General features: G+C 41.6%; 1 protein-coding gene across 4 annotated transcripts; it reads right to left on the reverse strand.

The window, feature by feature from the left end:
- Positions 1-846: 846 nt before the first annotated feature.
- CDC16 (cell division cycle 16) lies at positions 847-27,058 on the reverse strand. Of its 4 annotated transcripts, XM_084844544.1 has the most exons (19): positions 26,793-27,058; positions 22,008-22,062; positions 21,291-21,388; positions 19,311-19,349; positions 18,179-18,319; positions 17,318-17,477; positions 15,488-15,582; positions 12,879-13,012; positions 11,534-11,613; positions 9,970-10,035; positions 9,713-9,762; positions 8,356-8,429; positions 8,007-8,132; positions 6,991-7,143; positions 6,739-6,802; positions 5,072-5,133; positions 4,432-4,567; positions 2,743-2,833; positions 847-1,649 (listed from the first exon to the last, which is right to left on the reverse strand). In XM_084844544.1, exons 1-19 carry the CDS (start codon positions 26,838-26,840, stop codon positions 1,384-1,386), a joined length of 1,938 nt encoding a protein of 645 aa, XP_084700670.1. In that variant the 5' UTR covers positions 26,841-27,058; the 3' UTR covers positions 847-1,383. The 4 variants fall into 4 exon arrangements, with proteins under 4 accessions (XP_084700670.1, XP_084700672.1, XP_084700671.1 ...); XM_084844546.1 differs by lacking the exon at positions 9,970-10,035 and having other exon boundaries at positions 27,008-27,058; XM_084844545.1 differs by lacking the exon at positions 9,970-10,035.
- Positions 27,059-27,451: the final 393 nt, after the last annotated feature.

Below are 27,451 nucleotides of genomic sequence, written 5' to 3' on the forward strand. Positions count from 1 at the left end.
TGGTTTTCCCAGTAGTAATGTATGGCTGTGAGAGCTGGACTATAAGGAAGGCTGAGTGCCGAAGAATTGATGCTTTCAAACTGTGGTGCTGGAGAAGACTCTTATGAGTCCCCTGGACTGCAAGGAGGTCAAATCAGTCCATCCTAAAGGAAATCAACCCTGACTGCTCATTGGAAGGACAGATAATGAAGCTCAAATATTTTGGCCACCTAATGCGAAGAGAAAACTCTCTGGAAAAGACCCTGATGCTGGGAAAGACTGAAGGCAAAAGGAGAAGGGGACGACAGAGGATGAGATGGCAAGATAGCATCACCGATGCAATGAATATGAACTTGAGCACACTCCGGGAGAGAGCGCAGGACAGGAAGGCCTGGCATGCTATGGTCCATGGGGTCACGAAGAGTCGAACACGACTGAACGACTGAACAACAACAATCAATAAAAAACTGGTTTGCTACTTTCTAGGATTATGTGTGCATGATTGCAGAAGTAATAAAACAATCGTACACAGATATTCAACTCTAGCTCTAAGACACCTTGGTCTTCTATTCCTTTCCCAGCCTGTTCATCTACCTCAATTTAAGCCTGTCTCCTTTTCATGGTCGACCTTGAGTTTTTCTGCGAGTTCCATTCACACTTTCCTGTTCCACTTATTCACATATTAACTCCAGGTTCACATGAATGTTTCAAAACTTCCCTCCTCTCATCTCTGAATTTCACTCACCCGTTAAACCTCTGTAGCACAATAACTTCTGAATGCCCATTCAACTAGTAATCTACATCTTGGACCTGCCATATCTCTTAGGAAAAAGTATGAAGAAACAGCAAAGAACTTGAAATAAGTGACAAATATAGGACAGAGGGTTTTTTTTTACTATCACACTTAATATTTGGCAACAATTCAATAAAAAATGAATTCAACTAATAACTATTTTTTACAATTGTATGTAGGGATTGAACAAAGTAATTAAAACTTTGATTCTGAGTTAAAGAATAAAATATATAGTATCAAAATCCTAAATTTTGCAGGAGAGTATTATGTCACATATTTAACATGGAAATAAAGACATTTAGAAAGCCAAAGCAGCAATTCATCAACTCTTCGGCACAGAAATGAAGATATTATAAACTAAGTGCTTTTTTAAACATTCACAGTCTTTTAATAATAGCAGTCACAGGATGCACTAAACAGTTAAAAATACATATGGTCATTTTGTAGAATAAAATTGGTATAAACAAATATACTATCACCGTCTTGGGCAGTTCTCCAATGTCAACATTAGTCTCATGAAATCATATAAAATAACAGAATCCTAAAGGCATGAGGTGACAAAACTGCTTAAACGCTTTACACAATGATGAATCTGCATTAGCATTTTAAAGTCATGTACTGTGATCTGACATTGAAGTTTCTAACATCATATCACTTTCATTCATTTCAATTTCAAAAGTTTCATCTAATTGAGGAGGTGCTTCTGTAGTTTTCCTCTGATGTGGTGCTTCCAGTGCCATGATACTACTTTCTTCTAGAGTTTGCCTTTCTATATCAAATTCCAATACATCCCAGGCAGGTGAAATTATGTTCTTTAATGTCTTCATAGTATGCACATCAAAATCATAGCATCTTAATTTATCCTTAATTGCAGTTCCTAAAAGAGATTTCCTAGATTAATTTTCTAATAAATTTAATAAATTAATAAATTTAATAATAAACAAACAAATAAATAATATAAGTAATTTCTGCCATGAGATGACTTTCACTGTTAGACTATTATTTCTTGGGCAGTATCCAATTGTACATGAGTGCTAACATAAATTATGTTGCGCTAGAGTAAGGGACCTCTAGCGCAACACCAATAGCATTAACTGGCATGATGGGATTCCCCGGAAACTGCATTGTTTTCACAATGCTATTGGCGTTGAGTTAGAGGTCCCTTACTCTAGCACAACATAACCTACGTTAGTGCTAGTGTCCAATTGGATACTGCTCTGTCTTGTTCAATCTTAAAGACAATATTCACTATCCATAGTTAATTACTGTAACCTATAGGTCTTTAGCCAATTCATAATGTGCACAGTAACTAGAGTATTTTTATTTAATTTATATCCCACCTTTCCACCAAAAAAGAGTGCTCAAGGCTGCTAATAAAATACAGATACAAACAAAATCTTAATTAAGATATAACAAAAAATTAAAAGCACAATTAAAAAACAATAAAAGAAATAAACAGCATCAACCCATTAAAATCCCCTTCAACAACAGACTAGCTTATATGCCAGAGGCCTGCCTGAATATAAGCATATTTTCCTGGTGGCAGAAAGAGAACAGAGGGGGCCCAACATAGCCTCACTTGGCAGAGAATTCCAGAGTCTAGGCACAGCTACTGAGAAGGCCCTTTCTCATGTCCCTACCAAACGTGCCTCTGATGGCATTGGTACTGACAGAAGTGCCTCCCCTAAAGATCTTAACACCTGGGCAGCTTTGTATGGGAGAAGGCAGTCTTTCAGGTAATGTGTAATACCTCTGTCAAAAAACCCCATCTCCAGCTGATATTTACCTTACAAAACTATTTTTTCTTCAACTTTATCATCATTAGTAAACTTTGACAATCATTCACTATGGCAAAATAGCTGCATACACCACATACTCTTTTGAGTGTAACCGCTCAATTGTACTGACAGCCACAGTGGCATGGGAGGATTTGAGTAGCTATCAGAAACAGTAATAAAATGACTACTTACCAATATAGGCTTCAGAATCAGTAATATACATTTCTATGCAATGTCCAAGCATAGTAACTGAAAAAGTATCATCCCTTCTAAGACCAAGGGCCTGTTTAAAAAGAACAAATTACAAAATCAAGAATAGGGAACTGTATATTTATTAATTTATTAGATTTAGTAGCCGCCCATCTGGCTGGCTGCCTGGCCACTCTAGGCGGCATACAATACAAATAACACAAAATACAACAAATTTACATAATTAACTGAACAAAACAACATTGCTCTAAAAAAAAACCTAACCCACCCTAAATGCCTGCCTGAACAGCCAGGTTTTGAAAGCCCTGTGGAAGCTCATCAAAGAAGGAGCATGGCAGAGGTCACTAGGGAGGGATTTCACAGAGTGGGGGCCACCACAAAAAAGGACCTCTCCCTAGTCCTCACCAGCCTAGCTGTCCTGGCTGATGGGACAGACAGAAGGCCTTCCGAGGCCGATCTCGTTGAACAGTGTCCTTGGTGTTGTTGGAGATGCTCCTTATGATAGGCTGGGCTGGAATCATCTAGGGTTTTAAAGGTCAATGCCAACACCTTGAATTGGGCCTGAAAAACAACTGGTAACCAGTGCAACTCCTTCAGCACTGGCGTGATGTGGTCTCACTGATAGCTGCCTTTAATCAGGTGGGCCGCCACATTCTGCACCAGCTGCAACTTCTGAACTGCCTTGAAGGGTAACCCCACATAGAGCACATTACAGTAGTCTAGGTGCGAGGAGACCAGGGCATGAACTACTGATGGGAGCAGATGGTTAGGGAGGTAGGGCCACAGCCACTGTATCAGATGGAGTTGGTACAGCACCACCCAGCTCACGGCTGACACCTGAGCCTCCATGGACAGCTGGGAGTCTAAAATGACCCCCAGACTGCGGACTTGGTCTTTCAGGGGCAGCCGCACCGTGCTGACCATAAGGTTAACATCCCCCAACCCCCCCTTGTCTCCCACCAAAAGTACTTCAGTTTTGTTGGGGTTCAGTTTCAGCTTAGTCCTTTCCATCCAGCCACTTACTGACTCCAGACACTTGGACAGGGTTTCTACAGCCAACCTTGGCGAGGATTAAAATGAGAGGTAGAGTTGCGTGTCATCCACATATTGGTGATACTGCACTCCAAACCTCCTGATAATAGCCCCCAGCGGCTTCACATATATAATAAATAACATTGGGGAGAGAACAGAACCCTGTGGCACCCCATAAGTGAGTGCACGTGCACGCGCACAAACACATACACACACACATATATAAATAGTATATATTTTTCTAATAGTAATCTCAGTTCCCTGAGTGTTGGTCCTTATATAGCCAAAACAGCATCAGTGCAAAAGAGGGAGTTATCAAAGATCTCATGGGAACCCAGGGGTTTGCAGAAGTACAAAAGAATACAAAACTCCCAACAGAAAGGAACCCCCTTCTGCCACTGAGAATGCCTTCTGCCACGCCTAGTGGGCGTGGAATGCTAGCTAACCAGGGCGGGGGGAGATGGTTGAAGAGAAAACTTGAGAGGAGGGGGAATGGAATGGAGTGGCTGGAATACTGAACAGGGAGTACTCCACATTGCAACATTTTGTTGCAGGTCCCACTTGTATTACTGAAAACCTCTAACTTAAAAGACCTTACTCTAAATAATTTTTGCCTAAGCAAATAAAGTCTACACATACTGTATGAAAATAATCAATTGCACTTTCAAAGTTTCCCATCAGACTGTGAATGTATCCAATCGCAGAATATGTAGAAGCATTTTGAGGAATCAACACTAGAGCTTGACGATGATATTCAAGAGCTTCTTCATATTTCCTATTAAGATCAACAAATATAAATTAATATTGCTTCTGACACATAAGTGCAACAATATAGTACATGTATGATATTATTAACAAGATTCCTGATATTTCCTATATAAAAATGTTACTTCAACTTTCTTAATATCCTCTCTAATCTCTCAGAAACACAAAGCCAAACATGTTAACAGTGAGCAACAAAAAAAATCTAGGAGGAGCAAGTATCATTAGCAAATACAATTTGTAAACATTTGACCTTAAAATGCACAAAGATAGGGCCACTGGAAGCCCCATCCACTCCCTTGGGTCTCTGAGCATTCACTGGACACTGCTCTTCAACCATTAGAAGCTTGCTTTTAAAAAAAATGTAATCACTGAGATTTTTAGGATACCACATTCCATACACACAAAATGGACTCATGAACAATTAAATGCAAGCATAAGATTTTGTAAAACTGGAACCCTATACAATTAAAAATACTTAACAAGTACTAGTCAAAATACCCCCACCCCAACTTACTTGAGCTTTCTGCACACATGTCCCAAATTATTCAATAGAGGTTCCCACTTATCAACTGTCACCTGTAAGAAAAACAGCATTACATCTAATTAATGGAAAGCAGGTAGCCCATTGGCCATTAAAAGATATCAACTTTCATGCAATACAGGGTTACATGCCATTTGAAAACTTTTCATGCAACAGAAAGGCTTTTACAGAAAAATACTGTAGATAGGATGCAGAAAGTTTTTAAAGTTTCAGTGGAATTTTGTTTACATTTGTCCTTTGAATGACAGACCCACACCTCCTCTGTCATATTGCAGACTACTTATAAAGCTTCCCTCAGTTTCATAAAGAGGCTTCCCATGAAGCTATTTTGAGAAAAACTTAATTGAGTCAGGTGATTATTTTGATGGAGACTTATGTATAATTACCTTAAAATAAACTAAAATTGAATAGTGAGCTAATTAAAGTTATGTAACATGTAATGGAAAGGCCATAATGGCCATCATTCTGCCCTCTTGCATAGATTGGGAGGTGCAGCTATGCCAGAGCCCTTTACCAGTCATAACATGCACGCAGGGGTGGATTTCAATGTTAGTCAGCCATTACTGAATGGTGAGGAAAGTTATGACATGTAATTCCCTCTAGCAACCAGCGCATGAAAATTACAACATCCTCAGGCCGTATCAGTCACTGAAGATCACTGCACAGTGTAGCATCTGCATTGCACAAAAAACCAGCTCACATACCACCCAATATGCATGACCTAACAGTGCAGACTTTCCATTGTCTTCTCAGACTGTGATAGCCAAAGGTCCTTGATTTCTCCCTGCAAAGCATCAGGCAACCCACATTCCCATCATGCAGACCTTACTCCAGCTTTTGGCAAGAATAACCTGTATGGCAGAGCCTAGATTGTTGAATGCTTCAGAGGGAAGAACAGAGCCTTGGGTTATCATAACATTGCCTGGTAAGACTGTCCTTCTCTGTACTGCTTTTTATGACAACTGAGGTTTCTATGTTTATCTCCTGATTTTGTAGTTCTGTTTATACTGTTGATTTTGATTGACTTGGAATTACTATTTTATTGTTGTATTATTTTTATTGCACTTGACTATATTGAGCAGGGTGCCCTAGCACTGAAAAGCAGTATTAAAAATACACTTTAATAACAGCAACAGCAAATAGACATGTGCCTGGGTGATTGTAGTACAGATGGGATTGCGATGGTGGTGACCTGCATGTGTATTGCTTCTGAGAGGTGGTTAGTTTGGGTAGTATGCAATTGCACCGTTCCGTTAGCGCAAATGATGTTGCATTAGTGGAACTAGGTTCTGAACTATGTGCAAGAGAAGAATCCAACTAAAGTTATGTTTGCACAACTGTGATTGCACAAGTGGTTTTGCACAACTCTTATGCAACCAGCTGGCAAAACTGCTCATACAACCGGTTGCGCAGGCACAATGGGCAACCGCATGCACAATGGAAAGAGTCAGCAGAGCTCTGCCAGCGCTATTTGAGTTTGTGGAATGTCACTGTTGGATACTGTCTACTGTAAGCACAGTACCTGGTGGTCTCTTGCACATGTGGTGCTTCCGCACCCTACTTTCAAATCTTTAGTGGGAGAGGCAAGGTCATGGTCAACTATATTTATAAAGGATTTTTTAAAGGTATATTTAAAATACCTCATTTCCTATGGCTTTTATCTTCTCTAGTGCATCAAGAAACCACTTTTCTGCAGTTTTCCAGCTGGAAGAAAGATAAGGTAACGCTTAGTGATCCATGTCTAACTGATATGTCTCTTCAAATTAACCATCTATACAATTTATTATAAATGAAAAGGGATTTTTTTCTTAGTCTTCTGTGCTAATTAGGAAGGGAAATGATAGTTTATCCTCAATCTACACAAACAATTCATAATTAAAAAATCAACTTACTCTCCATTTTGAAATGCTACCACCCCAACTTCATGCATAACAAATGGGTCTTCAGGTGCAATACTTAAAGCTTGGCTGAAAAAGCGTTCAGCTAATTTTGAGTTGTTGGTCAAGCCATATTCCAGCCCAATATACAACATGGGCAAATGGCAGCTGCAAGAAAAATTAAGACAATGGGAACATTTAAGGCACAGGCAGTAGAAAAGCATTTCATTTATATAAAGTTTTTATCTATAACTTTAAAAATATTATAAATACTTTTTGACAAGAGCAAAAATGGACACAATACGACTCCTTGTTTTGATAAAAACATGGTGAACTGATGTTACACAAGCATGATAAATTGATCCATATGCTGTGGTAGTACAGATGTGTAGGTAGGTGAGCAACAAATACTTGCCAGGTACAAGTCAAACACTGAATACATGTTTTAGGGTAGATGTTCTTTCTATTCTAATTATATTTTAAAATCATTTTTCTTCCATTCATAATATTCCTTTACTAAGGGCACAATCCTATGGGGTTAGACGGCCGCCTCCAAACTCAGAGGTGACCACCTGTCCAATTCAGGGCAGGAGAAGCATGGGGGGGATAGTTCCCTCTGCACTTCTCCTGCCCTGCATTTGCAGCTAGACAGCCGATTTCGACTGTCTAGCCGCAGGAAGGCGGAGTGGGGGAGGAGGCTGCCGGACGACATATAGGATGTGTCGTACCAGCATTTCTGCCTTCCTCACCCTGGAACGCCCCCCGGAATGCCCTGTTTTGGCTGCTCTGTGCTCCTCTTCCAAGTGCGGAGTGTGGGGCTGTTCTGCGCTGCCTGTGAGGCAGCGTAGAAGGGGGGGGGGAGGTCAGTTTTCCAGGAATTGACCTTGGAGTGTGGCTCCGAGGTCGGTTCCCAGAAAACCACATATTCTATGGTCGTCTAGCTGCTGACTAGCGTCCATAGGATTGCTTGCTCCCTAAGGTGGTTTTGTTGAACTGCTCTCATATTACCTAGCAATCTGATTTTGACATACCCTTTCATCAGCTGGGCTGCTGTGAAGTAAGCAGCCATTGCTTGGTCATGCTCACTTTCAACTGCAAATGAATGTCCATATGCTATCCATGCCGGCCCATATGTTCTCTCAAGTGTAGTAGCTTTACTGAAACATAAAAAGCATACTGATAAAATTAGAGCCAATGAAAACTGTAATGTTAAATGTAACATTTACTAAACTGTGCAAACTCTGGTCTTCAAAATATTCTAGTCACTTGAGCCTTACTTATTTTATCAAAGTTTATAGCACAAGGTTTCTTAAAATATTATAGGTTTTGAACTTACTAGATCAAGGCCCCTAAGGATAAATAAAATAAAGTAAAACTTACCTAAGGTATCGTCTGGCATGTTCATTTTTATGGCCAACCATGAGATAGTAACATCCTACAGCAAACCAGGAGACCTAATAAAATTCAGTCACATTAAGCATATAGCAAGTTAACAATATGACAAGTTAAATAAATTAACAGCATGAGTCTAAGCAGTAATATGCACAAAGCAGTATGCATATGCGGTGGCACATGTGCACATATGCACTTTAGAGCTTTAAGAACTTCATGCCATATTTACATTTTTGTCCAGGGTTCAAAGATGTTCTACTTTTGTTCTATGAACAGCCTATGTTCCTATACCACATCACAAACTGCTTTTGGAATTCTCCCAAAAGCACTCTGCTGTGTGCCACAGTGGGCAGAGGAAGACTGCTCTTCAAAAAACACAAATCTAAGCTTTAGTTAAAGCCTTGGTAGGCTTGCTGAACTAACTGCACAATTCTTGGATCCCAGCCATTTTATCTGGAGTTAGCATGAAAATTTTGTAAGAAAATTATGATCACACAGACAATATAAGTTATGTAAACCCAAAGTATACATTTATTATTGGATCCATAGATATTTGCACTGAAGGTTCAATTAATATGCAGTGCTTTTTCTTTTCTTGTTCTTACATTTAATGAATGAGTGTTGACTGCAGAAATGCAGCTCTCTTATTACAATGTATAGTTACTATTAAAAATATACCATTTTTATTTAGACTTAGTTCTTGGAATTAAATAGTTCCTTGTATATTCCAAGTTTAGAGACATAATGCATGCACGAGTTCCATTTCAAATGTTAGAACATTTTTATTTTAAACAAACAAGCAGCATTAGAAGCATGTTCATTTCTTAAATACATTTTTAATGTACCACAGGGAGTTTTGAATTATTTCTGTGTTTTAAATTAACTAATACATCTTTCCCCAAGTTCAAGATGTGCACAGCTGTTACTAACATTTTTGTACAGTATCCAGATCTCTCTCTCAAAGGGTGTGCATTTGTTAAGGAAATTTCTTATTTTCCCAGCACTCAATCCACAATATTTTGTTGCTGAGAAAGTATGGTGATGATGCCCAGCAAGTATTTGCAATTGTCAGTGCTGAGTAGATCATGACTGTGTCACGAACATCTTGTGGATAGTGCTTTGGACATCCGAAGTGACGAGGAGCATAGTATACATGCCTACTGGATTTTGTACCGTTTTAGCTCAAGAACTTTTATCTAGCTCTTACAAAAGTGGTAATACCAGCAACGCTAACCTTTAGTTTAAGACTGTGCCTGCTACTATTTGTGTCCTAACTTTAATTTGAAACTTCTGTTGATGACATTTATATCACATTGATGGGACAAAGAACAGACATACAACTTACAGGATTATTTGGGTATAAATCCACCAGTTTATGAGAAAGGTAGAACAGTTCTAGGAGGGGAAAAGGGGGAAAATACATTTAAGTAATATGTGTGTCAAACACTGCATTAATTCAGAAGTACTACTCTAATTCCCATTTTTATTTTTAATAATGATGATCAGAATAAAGTAGCCAATGTTTGGATTTAAACTATTATATATCTTTGCAGTTTGATCATGAATAAGCATACATACTTAATTAAAGAGTAATATACTTACTATTTGCATTTAGTGGTGCGTCTCCCAATTTTCTTTTCATTTTATAATAAGATGCCAACTTTGTTGCTAGAAACAAGTGTCTCAATGATACTCATGCTTTGGTGTGAGCTACTGCTTTAGCAAGATTTCATTCCTGCATTTAACTTCTTTATAGCATGAATGAACCATGGTTCCCCATTTCTGCTGACTGTGCTAAAATGTATGCATTTCCCCATTATAGACTAATAACAATGAATTTAAATATTGTAAAATTAGGAATATTAACCATAATTTATGTTAACAGTTGCTAATTATAAGGTGCAAAATGCAAATATGCGGTCTAAAGGAGGATGTTCCTGCCTTTAAATGGGAAAAGTGATAAGTTTTTAAATGCAGAACCAGTAGAAATATGTATAGTGACTCACCCAGACTGGAAAAGAATTAAATACAAGAATGAAATCTTGCTAAGGAAATCCATATGTTAATATTAGTAGTTTACATCAAATCCATTAAATATGGATTCAGCCACTACTATAACAACTTATTCCATATTTACAGCTATCCAACAATATCTCACATTTATTACATTTATAACCCACCCTTCCTCCAAGGTGGCATACATGGTTCTTCATCCCCCATTTTATCCTCACAACAACCTGTGAAGTAGGTTGGGTTGAAAGTAGGGCTGTACAGGGACGCCCCCCCCCCCCCCCGATCCGACTCAGAAGCTGCTTTGTGGCTTCGGAGGTGGGTCCGATTCGGCTCGGGCAGATTTGGTGGTCCCCTGACCAGACTCAGCCCTGAACCTGAAGCGGGATTCAGATGTCGAACCCCGCTTCGGGTCCCCCCCAATGCCCCCACGCCAACCCCCCTATCTTGCCACCGCCTCCGCTGCCGTCCTCGCTGCCACCTCCGCCACCACCTCCATCGCTGTCGTCCTCACCATCACCTCCGCCGCCACCATCGCCATCCATGCTGCCACCATGGTCCTTGCTGCTGGCACCCTCACTGCTGCCTCCACCGCCACCGTCCTCACCGCCACCAACTCATGAGGCCTGGTCATGTGGACCAACTCTTACTGCAGGGAGTTGCCATTTTTAAAATGGCAGCTCCCTGCAGTAAGAGTCGGTCTGCGCCTCCAGGCCCAAGGAGTTGGCGGTGGAGGGGGTGGCGGCAAGGACGGTGGCGAGGGTGGCAGCGGTGAGGACAGCAATGGCGGGGGTGGGGAGGACAGCGAGGGTGCCAATGGAGGCAGCAGCAAAGGAGGCAGCAGCAGCTCAGGTAAGGATCTGGTGTGGCTGGGCCAGGGGTGCCAAAGCTCTGAAGCACACTGAGTGCTTTGGAAAGCCCCCGACCTGCTCCGGGTCGCTTGTGGCCCCTCCACTTCGCGTCGGAAGGTGCTCAAAGTGACCCGAAGCAGTCTGCTTCAACTTGGGGTTCAGGCCTCAGGCTGAAGCGGTGCACAGCCCTAGTTGAAAGATGATGACTGGCTAAGGCTAACGTGTGAGTTCCATGGTTGAGTGGAGATTTGAACCCTTAAAAAAATAATCTATTCATTTTCAACATGTATTAAACAGTCTCTCACCATTTGCTTTATTCAGCTCCACAAGCGTCCCAATATGCACAGGTAAGCAACTGGCATGGAATGGATCCTTTTCCATTACTCTAAAAATAAGTCCAAATAAGACCCTCCAATTTTTATTTACATCAGTCACAAATACATAATTACTGTTGTAATATATTGTAAAAAAAATGTTACTTTTGTATCCCTCCCATTCTCCAAACAGCTTAGACAAACACTAAAAAGACTATAGTTTTATTTAAGCTCCCAGCTCCAGATATCAGTTTCAATGAAATTAACAAATTTTTTAGCCAAAAGTACATATCTGGTAGCCACTGAGTCTCTGGGAAGCCAGGCTGTCACTTCTCTGAGGCAATGTGCTAGTGGATGGAGAGAGGATTTGCAGGGGGAAAGCAATGGGTGGAAATGCAAGAGCTTAACCCTTCTCTCATTTACTATTTCCCCCCTATAACTCCTACTGCCACCCAACCCAGGCTTTGTATGTTTCTGCTAAACACATATTTGGAACCCAAGCATAGGGGTAAACTCCCAAAATTATTGGGAAACACGGAAAGCATGGAGAAGATAAGTGGCGGTGCTAGGGATCTCTCCTTGCCAGAAGCATGACTTTCATAACACAAATAAATATGTTTCATGCTTAGGAAAGGTGACTTAACAGGGCTACACTTCTCATCCCCCCGCCAAGCCCTCTGTGCCTCCCAAAAAGTCTCTCTGGAGAGTTGAGGGCCCGTCATGAACAACCTGGAGGCTGAGGGGGGGGATGCCAAGCAGCCCCCTGTGCACCATCCCACATTATTCACAAGAGCTTCCCACCCCCTGGAAAGTCTTTTGGGGGGGCTCAGATATCCATACTGAGGACAAGGGGACAGGAAACTTTCCTTCTCTGAATTTCCTTAAGGCTGAAATCCCAAACCCACTCAATGGGACTTACTTCTGAGTAGACATGTATAGGACTGCTTTGTTTAACCTATCTTTGGCTGCAAACCAAGGTCTCCTTTCAAAGTATAAACACTCTGATGACTTTTGGAGCCTTTAAAAAACCTGTTTTTCAGGCAGTCTTTTCCAACGTGGTGCCCTCCAGATGTGTTGGATTACAACTTTGTTCATCTCCAGCCAGCATAGCTAACGTTCTAACTGAATCCAACTTTGCAGAGAGCATAAGCCTATAATATGCTGTTTCATGCTGAAAAGATACCTTTCCAATATACACAGTGCTATTTTTGTCTCTTAGAAAGTTCAATATGCAGGATAAACATGTATTTAATGTGTCTCACAAGTTGAGTTCATCCCTGTCAAAGTGATGTCCAATAAGTACTATTTCATAAGAAAGGCTGGTTTCTGTACTTACATAGAAGTAAGCTTGTAGCACATTTTGAAATCACAGTTATAGTAATGTCTTTCTGCTAAAGACACTACTACATCCAGATTGTCTTGAAGACCATCTACAGATTCAGGAATCACCGTTTCACTAGGCTTATTATACTGAAAGACAAAAGAAATTTCAGTAAAGAACCAAATAGCAGCTCAGATTCATAATATGACTGTTGCCAGAGAGCACTGGCGTATCTCCATTTTGTGTTGAGACACTATCTCCTTGGCTCAAAAGTCTTCATTTTGTCTGGAAAACTTCCCTGGTAAGTTATAGCAAGCTAGGACAAAATGCATTTGAAGATTCCCACTGACACCCTCTATTGAAATAAACAAGGGAATATTCCATCCTCTATACACTGGCTTAGGACCTCTTATAATTTCTAATGCTTAATCTCCCTATGTTTCTAATCCAATCAGGCCATGCTGGCTATTGAGAGCTGTGAGATTTCAAATGGCTTTATAAGGAGTACTTTAAAGCCCACCTAAAGTCAAGCATCGCCCTGCACACATACAGCTCCCTTTTGTTAACCAAGACAACACAATTGTCTTATTTGTTCACCTGTACATCACCATTCCAGAATCACTCCACTCTTTCATGAGTTTTTGTTTCTAAGACTATGGGGGTGGTCGGACAATCGCAGAGGGAAAAGAAGCCATAGTGGCTTCTCCTCCTACCCCCCCATGCATTCTGTGCACACGCCTGTTTACATAATTACCTGTGCTGCAGCATGGGTTGGCATGCTGTGTGAACCCAGTTCACAGCACGGTGAGGGTGGCTCCATACCCACCCTATAACCCCTACTGCATGTCATAGTTTGTAGGGTGGGTACAAAGCCACCACTGCTGTGCTGCGTTTGTACAACATGGCAACCTGCACTGCAGCTTGGGTAATTATGTAAACAACGGGCACGCACAGGGGCTGGGGAGAAGCCACGATGGCTTCTTTTCCCACCATGATTGTCCTAACTCAGACTATAAGTGCCTTAGATGCCCTGGACTCAGGGAGTTTTCCCAAATGTGATTCCAAGAGCTGCCTTGTTGGCCAACACTCTGCTTGAATAGCTTTTGGAACTCCCAGTTTGGTGCCCTTTCTTGCACCTCTGAACCTTAGGCAATTCCAGAAGAGGTATTTCCAGAAAAAATGGATCCTGAGTGACTCTGCTCCCAGCTGGTGTGCCTTTTTCCTGCACTCCCACTTCCAGTTATTTGTGCCCAGTAAAGGTGTATGTTTTTTCTGCCTCTCCTTTTACCCTGACACAAAGTATCCTATGTGTTGGACAGAGTATAATGAAGGAAAGACATAACTGCCTTTCTCTGTGGACCCCTCTCTCTTTCTCCTACCAACCTCTACCATTTCAGCCTCCTCCTTTCCCCGTTAATTCTGAAAGATCACTGTGCAGCCTCCTCTGGCTTGTTGCCACTTCACAATGAAAGTGAAGTGGCAGCCTTCTCTCTCGCCCTTCTCTGGGACAGACTTCAATAGTTAATTTATAAATTGCATTTTTATTTTACTCTCTCAATAAAGACACCATTTCTGGGAAAGTTCTAATATCTTCTCTGCTGCCTGAGTACTTCACAATGGCGCTACACTACCCAGACTTCATTCCTCAAGTTACACACACTGTACTGTTGAGTATTTTGGAAAATGTGCTAGTTCCTGGGTCAGCTGTACCAGACTGCCAGTAGCCTGTCTCCTAGCAGAATAGAACCTCTATATTTCAACCAGCCTCTACAAATGGTATCCTGCCTCTATACGCTGTCATATGGCCATCTCTATTTATATAATTTTCTTATCTGCCATGTATCACTCTGGTCCCTCTTCATTCTCATTGTGTAGTCGCTCTGAAGATGGAGGGAAAGCAGCACCTCCTCTGTCCTAAAAGCAAGACTTAAAACTGACTGGGAACTTGCTTTGAGAATGCAAGGGGAACACTATTCTCCATTTACAGATTTACAACCTTACAGATTTTGTCAGGCAGCCAAAGAATTCACCCCCCACCCCCCAATGTTTAGCTCAGCTTAATGTCATTTAAGAAACTTGCATTACATGGCTTGACTTTTTTCAAAATGAATAAGGATTACTCTTGGATAAAGACATTGGTCTGGTTCTGAGTTACATATAAACTTGGGAAACTGTGGCTTATTCTAACCAAGGTTAGCCAACAAACCATAATATGAAAACACAGTTTGATTCTGGTTTGTTTATTCTAACCACAGTTCATTAAAACCACAGTTCCCCAAGTTTGGAAGCTTTCCCCCTTAACACAAAGGAGGAATGAGAGCTCAAGCCTCACAGTGTAAGTTATCAGCTGAATTTCACTAGTTTCACATGTTGACATGTGTTCTGACCCTTTAATATTGTTAACTGATATACTGAAAGCTCCTGAAGAGTGAATTCTAATTGATTAACAGTATGTAAGTTGGTAGTGACTTATACTACACTGATAAAACACAAAATAGAACTGAATAATACAAACTAAAATGCAACATAACCAGCTTGATTATATTAAAGTCTATGTAACAGAATCTTATCAAATTTGCATTTGAAGTCAAGATAGGGCTTATATTTTAAGATGGATCTATTACCTTTTTTAGTTTGTTCTCAAACAGAAAATGTAGCAATACTTGTTCTTCTTCTGTGCACTGTTTTCCAAGAGGTAGAGATTCAAGAAGCTCTTTTTCTGAAAACATCAGTAACAAAAGCAAATGAATAAAATTATCTAAGTAATATCTGCATGTTCCTATTTCTATATACAGATCTACAGTATATAAGAATCTTGCATCTCATTGCAGTCTCAACATAACATGTTTTGTTATACTGAACTAAGCAGCAATTGGCGTATCTTTTCTATAGCACTTATTTGCTCATGCAGGAAATCTCAGGTTAAGTGAAAAGTCATCATAACAACATACCATATTACATTTGATCACCTACAATTTACCCTATATAATCATAGTGCTACAAAGAATAGTGTATAACACATGGATTCTACAGCAGTGTCTCCCAAACTTTTAGAACTTGGGCTCCCCTTCTGAATTTCTTCTACCTTCTATTCCTCACATCCCACAATCTGATACCTATAATCTATTCCAGAGGCGAGCATGTGGAGAGTCATCTGCAGTTGTGTGCAGTCTAGTGCTGCTGCATGCAGGAACCTGTAGACTGGAGTACTAGTCAAGGCGGAGAAGTTAGAAGAGAAAGAGAATAGCAAGACTATGACCCCTTTCCTAAAAATCATCCACAGAGAACTCCAATTAGAAATTAACAATAGCACTTTCTTTGGGGATAAAATAGCATGGATACAGTAAACCCTACAGATATAATGTGAATCAGTGAGGGTTCTTTTCCAGAAGACATTTGGTCATACTAGCCAAGACCTAAGTAGGGTGAAAGCTGCCTCACCTCAAAATCCTGTTCCTCCCTGTAATATTTCCACTCCACAGCTCCCCTTAGGTGTCCCACACCCAAAAAGAGAGGCCTGCCCCAAGGTTTGATAAAGACTATTCTATAGCCCAGCTATCCCCAACCTGATGCCCTCCAGCATGCCGATGGTTGGGGATAAGTAAGCGATGATCCCACACACTGAGGGTGCCAGGTTAGGGAAGGTAGAGTGAGCCTGTTCCATGTAAGGAAAGGTATAGAAGCAAAATCGTAGTCGGATTCCACCCAGAGAACTTCAGTTGTTGGATGGTTTAAAAGTACAGTAAATAAGTAAATCCCTATAACAGTTGGAGGACTGGATTATAAATTAGGACTAGTGAAATGTCCATCATTATGACAGGCATATATTGTTAGAGGAAGGGCTTGGAGGATCTTTATCCGAGGGGCAGGGACTGCAGATTTTACCCTCACTGCACCACTGGCTTCAAATACATTTTTGTGGGGAAAACAAAAAGCACTGTATGCTAGCCATTCATTTATAGAGCAGCATGTCAAGGATACAGCACTCAGGAACACCACTGAGGCAAGGGCTAGCTTATTCCCTGCTCCTGCTGACTCCATATTCTGGCATTATTGTCAGGTTATGACTTCTCTGAAGCGTGTACCACTCTATAGTCCACAGAACTTAGTGGGGCCTTTTGAGCCAAACCCCTATCTACATAGCCCCTTCCTTTAGTCTCATCCCAATATTTTGTAGCTTGGTATGATGCAAGAGTGTGACAGAACCTAACAATTCATATATTTGTGTACATTATATATGTGTACAATTTAGCTCATTGTTATGTTGTGATAGTCAAGAAAGCACTTATTAACAGCCTATTTGGAGATTTACATATCACAGAATACCCATTACATCTTCTTTATTTTTAAAACCAGTATCTCTAATCAAGAGCTTTAACATTTTGTTTATTAAAACATTTTGGATCAAGACTGACTTTTTAAAAATCTTTGAGGGGAAAAATTGCTATCCAAACCTTCTTCTGCTGTCAGCATGTGGTGTGATGTTAAAAGGTCAAATGCTTCAAAGCAGTAGACATCAAGTTTCAAGGCCTCTTTGTAGCTGAACGTTGCCAGGGTCCTATTATCCAGAGCATCATAGATCTTTCCCCGCAAAAGGCAAATAGAGCTCTTGATCTGATGAGAAAGGATGGCTGGAGGTCAGAGACTGAATCAGTGTTTGCAAATTGATTTTGAGTACAAATCAAACCTGAGAAGTAAAAAACATTTCAGCCATAATGGACTGACTATCTTTCAATAGAATATTGACACAATGCACTACAGCAGAGTTGGGCAACATGTGGCGTTAGCCTAATTTCAAAAGCCCTCTGAATATAAGCAGTTCAGACCTGCAACCTGTCCCTTCCCTGTCAGCCCAATGGGCAAGAAAGGAGGGGGAGGGAGGGAGAAAGATGGGTGGCAGAAAGAGAAAAGGTGTGACCCATGCATTATTAGTTCTGGCCCTGCCTTCTGCTGGGTTTGGCCCCACCAACCACTGATATACTGCCCCTGGCAGATTACCCATAAGGCCCCTGACAGAAAAAAGTTTCCCCACCCCTGCACTACAGGATGCTTCACACATTATAAAATTAGTGCAGTGGATACACTATACCTATACTGTGGCTATCATTATGGCATAAAGGTGTGGGCACATGATGCATGTCTTCTTCTTTTTTCATGTTTTGTATTATGGAGGCTCCTGTTAATATAAAATACTTTATTTTTACCTAGCCAAGATATTAAGTCTTAAAATAGAAGATAGTCACAAATTCATGTCACTGCAAAGTGTCCTATTTCTCCTATAGCCGTTAAAGGACTATACGCCATTTTTTACTCACTGAAGATTGCGAAACCTCCCAATCACTGGAACAGTCTTTCAGCCCACTTTCATCCTTCAAATATTTTTCAAACAGTCTTTTGTTGATTGGTTCTTCCATGTCAAGAATATCAAGAGCCTGCTGATATTCTTTTGCAGCATACTACACAGAGAAAAGCAAAATGAGTGACCATTTATGATTAAAGTGACAATGAAAAGAAGATTAAAATGTTTACTAGTTCACCCAACAGCAGGTTATGTGCTGCTGAATTGCAACTTTACACACGCACACCGCTTCTGCTTGTTACAACCATAACAGACCTAAACCTTGTATCTTCAACCTCTTAATATATCAATTCCTCGAAATCTCTGTTCATCATACGCCCAGATCTCTTAATTCTAGTTACCTTACTTTTTTGTCTCTTTTAGTCTCACTTTCAGTCTCCATTTCTCTACTTTCCTCTAACTGTTTGCAGTCACACGTTTAGAGACAAATTGAAGATAGCCTCCTGTACCAATCCCTTTGTTCCTCCTCTTTTGCCCCCACTCCCCACTGTACCTTATTTAGATGTGTGGTTTCAGGACAGGAAATAGAGGGCAGTATGTAATGGTGTCATTCCGCAAACTTAAATAGCGCTAATGGAGCTGGGCTGAAATGTTCTGTTGCGCAAGTGGTTGTCCGTTACATCTGCACAACAGGCTGAGCAAGCGTTATGGGCGCAACTGGGCATGTGCAATGGGCTGCGCAAACATTATGGGTGCAATGGGCTGTGCAAGCATAATGCACAACTGCTTGTGCAACCATGCTTGTGCAAATGTAACTTTAGTTGGATTCTTCTCTTGTGCATAGTTCAGAACTTAGTTTCTGCTAGGGCAACATCATTTGCACTAACAGAATGACTCAGTTGGATACTGCCCAGTGTCTTTATATTTATTCAATAATGTTCATTGTCTTGAGCCTTTATTGGGCACAGATTTAAAATAATTATGAAACTCAACCTACCATTTTAATTAGGGCATATTTAAACAAGGAGTTACAAAAATTCAGATTTTAAAATGTATATTTCAATTGGAGAAATAATCACTTCTGCCATGTTATTTCCTTATGCCTACTGGTCGCTTAGAGAATGGTCCATATATAAGTAAATACTTACATGACATCTAGCTGCAAGATATCGACATGCCTCAAATAACTAAGAGAGAAATAAAGGTTGTTCAGATTATTTTGCACTTTCAGAAGATGTAATCTTTTTCTAAGAGTGAATGACTTGATGCTTGACATAACATTGTGCCCCTTATACCTCATATTCTCCCATTTATTTTAGACAGGTCTTTTGATCCATTCTGCATACTCTCAAATCACCTTTTTCATTTCCTTTATAAATGAACTGAACACTCATTCTGTCTTCTTCCTTTTGCCTACAAAGATGCTGTTAATTTCTTCTTCATTTAATCTTGAAAGAATTCTATTTATCTATTAAAGAAAAACTCAGAAAAAGTGGTGGAGTACTTTCAGTATCGATTTTCTTACACTGTTATATTTTCTCTCCAACACTCATGAATCCTGTTTATTGTCTACATTTGTTTTTGGAGTTTTGCTGTTACCACGTTGGATCCAGACTTAGTCATATCAGACTAGACCCAATGGGACTGAAGTTAGTCATTAATAACTTCAGTCCCATTGATCCAAAGTATGACTAAATCTTGATCCAACCCATTGTAAATCACTTTGGGAGTACGTGTTAGATATGAAAGGCAGTTTAGAAATGTTTGTATAAATCAATAAATCATACTAAATATATTGACTTCCCCTTGATTGCTTCAGCAAAGCATCTGCGAGCAGTCTTGCAATTTGTGTGCTTTTTAAAAAACCCATCTACTGTGCTATTTTTATTTCTCACTTTACTCCCATGGCTTCCACAGTTCTGGTTTAATTCCACCCAGCTAACCACACTTTCAACAATTCCTCATGTTCTGTTCCATTTCATTTCCATTTAGTACTTTGATGATTCTCTCCTATCTTTTCATAAATAACAGCAATAAGCAACATGTTTTTAAAAAGTGATTTTTTTCAAGGGCACAAACAGGAATTTGTTGCCTAGGTTCTATGAAAGGTGGAAAATCTGGGAGGTCTGGCTGTACTAGGCTTAGAAAGTTGTAAACCAGGGATGGGAAACCTCCAATCCATGGGTCAGATGTAGACCTCAGAGGCTTTCTATCTGGTCCCCAGAGCCTCTCCTTCTTGGCTTCCATGCTGGCTGCATAGGGAGAAGCTTCTCTTCCTCCCCAGCCAGCACTGAAAAGCAGCAAATTGCAAGCAATGAGGGCTCAATCCAGATCAGGACCTTAGCATGGAGTACAGGGCTTTAAACGTTTGCTCCCCTCCCATCGGGTCCTCACCTGGATTGGAGACCTCACACTTGAAATTTGCATTACCAAAAAACGATCCATTAAAGCGAATGGATTCTTTTTTGGACATGCAAATTGCAGGTGCTTGGAGTCCAACTTGGATCAGAACCACAGCAGGGACAAAGGACTAATCCTCAAAATCCCCAAGCAGGGTCATGATTCAGATTGGCCACTATTCACAAAAGGAAAAAACCTCCCATTGGGGTAAATGGAAGGTTTTTCTCCCAAAAGAAATTGTAGGGGGGAGGGTTCAGTGTGTGTATGTGTGTGCGCATATGCGCGCAAGAGAGAGGATGAATGGATGGATGGGTTGGGTGCGAATGGATGGATGGGATGACAACCCCTTAAATTCCCCATGGGCTGCTGTTGGGTTATTTAAAGATTGTTTTCCCATCCAACAAGCCATGCTGCCCAGGTCTGGATGACAGAACAGGCCGTGCCTGGGTGGTTAATTACGCAAACGGTGCCCGGGCATACACTGCAACTTAAGCAAACCACCATGCTGGTTTAAGCCGCAGTGATCATGTGAACGGGGCCAGAGAGGGTAAGACATTGGGGTGGCCACACACACTTTTGACTCTGACTCTGCCCATCATTGGCATACAGCCTCCAGCATATTACCCCTGAGGGAATATGGCCCCCTAGGGGGAAAAAAAAACTCCAATCCTGTTGTAAAGCAAAAGGCTAAAAAATTAAAGTAACAAGACTTATCTGCAGTCTCTTACCTTATCTAGTTTTCTTGACCTAAGGGCATGTGCTGCCCTGTGGTACTGAGCTGTAAGGTAAAGACACTGAGCCAGCCAATAAATGTCTTGTGGATCTTCTAGAAATAACCACACATCATTATTAAATGAGATCTAAATGCCACAGAACACATGAGTTTGATCCTGTTTGCATAATATATATTTAATTCATTTCGATAATAATTACTTATTTTATCCAAATTCAATATTGTTATATGAAGAAATTAATACAATATAAAATTCCTATCTTCATCAGTCTAAGAATAATGTTTAATCATGGAATTAAACCAACAGAATTTTACACAGCACCTTTTGCAATATTTTATCTGCAAGCAACAGCTATATTGCCGTAATTTTGGAGAGTTCTGTGCATAAAACACAGGCACTGCAACCATTTGCTATAAAAGTAGACATACCACACTGGGAATTCTATGCCAAAAACTTTTGGCACCAACCCAAGCCAGTCCAGGGCTCCTATACCCCAGTGACTGTGGCACATGGCAATGCTGGAAGTTTTTATTCCAGGAAAAACTTCAAAGTGATCTATTCAAGCCTGGAGGACAGGCTATGTCACTGTGAGGAAATACTGGAAAATGAATATTACATAGGAAAGGAAAGTTCATTAAGAGGTTTGTACACAAGAACAATTTTAAAAATAGCTGAACTGTTATATAATTAAAGGTAAAACATGCAACTTACCATGAGACAATGATGCTACTTTATCTGCCCAGAACAGAGCACTTTGATACTGTTGCTGTTTTTAGGGGCAAAAATACAAGAAAAAACTCTCAAGAGTTACAATTTGTTTATAGGAAACAAATTTCCTATTACATTTCTATCTTGCCCTTCATCCAAGGAGCTCTGGACAACATATATAGTCCATCCACCCCATTTTATCCTCACACCCTGTGAAGTAGGGAGAGAGAGAATGGTTTGTCTAAGGTGACCCTTCATGGCTGAGTGGGAATTTGAACCTGGGTCTCTCTAGTCATGCCACTTTAACAACTACATCACACTGTGTAGACACTGTTATTGTTTTGTAAGTCATAAGAACATAAGAAGAGCCATGCTGGATCAGACAAAGAGTCCTTCTACTCCAGCATTCCATACACACAGTGGCCAACCAGCTGTTGACCAGGAACCCACAAGCAGGACATGAGCGCAACAGCAGCCTCCCACTCATTTTCCCCAGCAACTGGTGTACATAGACTCATTGCCTCTGGTTCTGGAGGTAGCACATAGCCATCAAAATCAGTAGCCATTGATAGCCCTTTCCTCTAGGAAATTGTCTAACCCCCTTTTAAAGTTATCCAAATTGGTGTCCATCACTACATCCTGTGGTAGAGAATTCCATAGTTTAACTATGTGCTGTGTGAAGAAGTCCTTCCTTTTATCTATCCTGAATTTCCCACCAATGAGCTTCATGGGATGACCCTGGGTTCTAGTATTTTGAGGGAAAAAAATGTCTCCCTATCCACATTCTCCACACCACGCATAATTTCATACATCTCTATCATGTCTCCCCTTACCTTCCTCTTTTCCAAGTCCTTCAGCTTATATTAGGAATTATTTTTTTTGTAAAGTCATCAGCAGACCTCAACTCTGAGCATTTTTGAGCAGAACCTCTGTTCTCAAAAATAAACCAGGAATACATTTGATGTGTTATAATTCAGACACAACACATGATATTCCACTAGCTCAGCCTTGCCTAACCTGGTGCCCTCCAGCTGTTTTGGACTACAGCTCCCAGCATTTCTGTCCATTGACCATACTGGCTGGGATTGATGGGAATTTAAGTCCAAAACAGTGGGAGGGCACCAGGTTGGAGAAAGTTCCCCTACCTCCTTCCCCAAGTAATCCCTATATCTTTGCCTAAGGTCTCCGTTAAAAAAACCTACAAAGTACTTTAACCTCCAAATTACTGGATTGTATGCAAAATGTGTCTTATGTAGGGTAGATCCTTTGAAATGAATAGGACTTAAGTTAGACCAACATTGGATACAACCCATTGGATCAAACCTACTGTCAGTGCTGTAACATTACAGAAAATTAAAAGCCACAAATCCTTTAAAAAGGGCAAATTAAATGTCTTATTGTCTACTCTAATGGATCTAAGCTAGCAGAACTATTTATTGTATATCACAAATGATTTTAAAATAACTGGAGTACATTCACAGTAGAAAATGCCTCGGCACAGAACCAAATGGTGGAAAGCAGATCTAGAGTGATCTTGATAGGCTGGAGCACTATCAAGATGCACTCCAGCCTATCAACAGAATGAAATTTAATAGGGATAAAGGCCAAGTCCTACACCTAGGAAAAGGAAACCAAATGCACAAGATGGTGGGGCGAGATTTGGCTCAACAATACTACAAGTGAGAAGGATCTTGGAATTGTTGTAGATCACAAGCTGAATATGAGCCAACAAAATGATGTGGCTGCAAAAAAGGCAAATGCTATTTTGGGCTGCATTAATATAAGTATAGCTTCCCAATCACGTGAAGTACTAGTTCTCCTCTACTCAGCACTGGTCAGGCCTCATCTGGATACTGTGTCCAGTTCTGGGCGCCACACTTTAAGAAGGATGCAGACAAACTGGAGAGGGTTCAGAGGAAGGCAACGAAGATGATCAGGGGATTGGAAACAAAGCCCTATTTGTTTGTTTGTTTATTTATTTTATTAATCGCCCATCTGGCTGGTCACCCAGCCACTCTGGGCGATGTACAGTAATAAAAACTGTTTAAAACAATAAAATTCTACATTAAAAACACTGTATTTCTAAAAAATACCCTAACCCACCCCAAATGCCTGCCTGAACAACCACGCTTTTAATGCATGGCGGAAACTCATTAAAGAAGGGGCATGGTGGAGTTCTCTACGGAGGAAGTTCCACAGAGTGGGGGCCACCACAGAAAAGGCCCTCTCCCTCATCCTCACCAGTCTAGCTGTCCTGGCTGATGGGACAGAGAAAAGGCCATCCAAGGCTGATCTTGTTAAGTGGCCTGTCTGGTGTTGCTGGAGGCGCTCCTTGAGATAGGCTGGGCCGGAACTATATAAGGTTTTAAAGGTCAAAACCAACACCTTGAATTTGGCCTGGAAAACAACTGGTAACGAGTGCAACTCCTTCAGCACTATGAGGAGAGACTGAAAGAACTGGGCATGTTTAGCCTTGAGAAGAGAAGACTGGGGGGAGATACGATAGTGCTCTTCAAGTACTTGAAAGGTTGTCACAGAGAGGAAGGACAGGATCTCTTCTCAATCATCCCAGAGTGCAGGACACGGAATAATGGGCTCAAGTGACAGGAAGCCAGATTCCGGCTGAACATCAGGAAAAACGTCCTGACTGCAAGAGCAATACGACAATGGAACCACGTCCCTAGGGAGGTCGTGGGCTCTCCCACACTGGAGGCATTCGAGATGAAGCTGGATAGCCATCTGTCAGGGATGCTTTGACTTAGATTCCTGCATTGAGCAGGGGGTTGGACTCGATGGTCTTATAGACCCCTTCCAACCCTACTATTCTATGATTCTATGAGAGAAACAGTAATACAATATGGCATGAACTTCCTTACACCAAGTTTACACCTTCTTATCTAAAGACCAGCATTCCTTGTATTAAAAACACCTTCTAATCTAAAACCCTTGCACAGGCCAGGATTCCTTTTCTATTAAAGACTCTTAAATGTTTTGTATGGTATCTTATTCACTCTCACACCTCTGGGAGATAAATCGATAATATTGCCATTTTCCAGATGCGAATGCGAAGCTAAGAGATAGTGTCTTGCCCAGAACTATCAAGTGAGTCCCCAGATTGAACTAGCATTTGGGATTTGATCTCCCAGTCCACTAACAGTGTTTTAACTGATCTGGCACAGTTACAGAACCATGGTTAGTTCTATTGTTGTATATTTTCCTTGTGCTTGTATCGATCATAGCAGTTGGTGCTTTCATAAATACCACTTTTAACTAAGTATAGGTACTCCTCAATCTACTCCTATGAATCATTTTCAAAAACCAAACTTTTTGAAGCTTTTGGATCCAAAACTGTCACTTGAAGCACAGGTGAACTCACTGGCATGGAGCACTTTTTATCAGCTTAGGCTGATATACCAACTATCTGGACAGAGATAGCCTAGCTACAGTTATCCATGCTCTGATAACCTCTAGTCTGGATTACTGCAATGCATTATATATGGGGCAGCCTTTGAAAATGGTCTGGAAACTTCAGCTAGTCCAAAACAGGGCAGCAAGATTGTTCTCAGGAACTGGCCAACAAGATCACATTATGCCAGGACTTTTCCAGCTGCACTGGCTGCCAGTCCATTTTTGGGCCAGATTCAAAGTGCTGGTGTTAACATTCAAAGCCCTAAACGGCTTGGGGCCAGGTTATCTGAAGGATCGCCTCCTCCCATATGTGCCTGCCCAGACCCTAAGATCATCCTCAGGGCTCCTTCTCTGGCAGGCCCCGCCAAGGGAAGTGAGGTGGGTGGCTACCAGGAAGAGGGCCTTTTCTACTGTCGCCCCCTGGCTGTGGAATGAGCTTCCTAAAGAGGTTAGCCTGGCACCTATGTTGTTCTCCTTCCGGCACCAGGTGAAGACCTTTTCATTCTTCCAGTATTTTAGCATTTTAGCTTCCTAATCATTTAGCTCTGGTGTTTTAAATCTGTATTTTAAATCTCTGCATTGCTGTTATGTTTTATTCTGGTTGTACTGTTATACTGTGGTTTTAAGTATTCATATTTTATATTGTTTTATGCTGCACTCTGTGGTTTTAATTTTTGTGAACCGCCCAGAGAGCTTGGGTGGGATAGAAATGAAATAAATACAAATAATAAATAAAAACTTGAAGATTGAAATAAACCCAAATAACACAGCTTTTATTAATCTGTCTAAAAACACCACTAAAGTCTGAACCATTGAGAGGGTTGCCCCTTTTTCTGGCAGGGCTTCCGGTGCTTTCAAGTGTTGCACGTCAGACAGAAATTCTACCAGTCCAACCTCCCCAGTCATTTTACTGCCTCGTGCAGGTATAAAAGGCTCAGAGCTCCTGACAGCAAAAAGGACGGCAAGAAAATGGGAACCCCAGCAGGGAAGCGAGGAGGGACAGCAGCAGGCTCGGGCTCAGAGTTGCCTTTTGGTTTTCTTTTCATATGGCACGTAAGTGGGCTATGACTCTTACAGACGCGCATGTGACCACGAAGCAAGCTACCGCCAGCAAATTTCCACTAGTGGTGCCCGGACAGGAAGCTGCGTTACCTCGGACCAAACTCTTTGTCCACCTAGCGCTCAGGGCACCTTCGCCGGAATGGCAGCGACTCGCAGGCAGGGGCTCTTCCTCGTCACCTGGACCTTTTGGCCGGGGTTACCCAGGGGCTGACCCCGAGCCCTCCGCCTGGCCTGAGGCGAACAGGGGGCCAGGGCGCCACCCTCACGCATCCCCCCCGCGCCGCGCTAAGGGGGACGGTGGCGACAGCCTGAGCTCACCTGGTCTATGTACTGCCGCACGCGCTTCCTCAGCCGGTCCAGATTCATCCCTCCGCTGTGCGCGCCCGCCCGCGGGAAAAGCCGGTTAACGAGGCTGACTTAATTCCTCCCACGCACCCCGCCTCCCCACCCCTCCTGTCATAAACCGTGTTTACTGCCGCGCGCCGAGGGGCTCCCCAGCACCCCGAATCGCTTTCTCGGCTCGCGTAGCTTACGCCTTTCTACGGATCCCTATGGGTCCGCCGTCGATTGCCCTCCTCCTCCTCAACGTAGCCCGAGTGTCCCGTTCATAATTGTACCCCTTCCTACGGCGGAAACACGGGCCCTGCGCGTGGCGTTCCGAGAATGCCGCACACGGGGGGAACTGCGGGGCGGCCGTGTTCTTAATTTGCGCGGTGAGAGTCAAGACGAAGGGATAGTTTGTGGCGTTTTCTCTGGGAGTTCTTTTCTTAGAGCAGGTACTGTGGTAACCGTTTCGAGGAAAGAGAGGGACAGCAATCGTCTCGCTCGAAGAACGTCAAGCAACTGCCCGTGTATTTCGACCCCTAGGTCTTTGTGCTTTGTGTGTTCAGCCGAGGCTTGCAACCTTTTTTACAGGGGGAAGAGACTACACTTGTTTTTTATATTAATTAATTAGCTTTCTAAAACCTTTAACCCAC

The sequence above is a fragment of the Heloderma suspectum genome, chromosome 3 (assembly GCF_057233095.1).
Source record: "Heloderma suspectum isolate Gila_16-S chromosome 3, 16-S_ref, whole genome shotgun sequence".
Lineage (NCBI taxonomy): Eukaryota > Metazoa > Chordata > Lepidosauria > Squamata > Helodermatidae > Heloderma > Heloderma suspectum.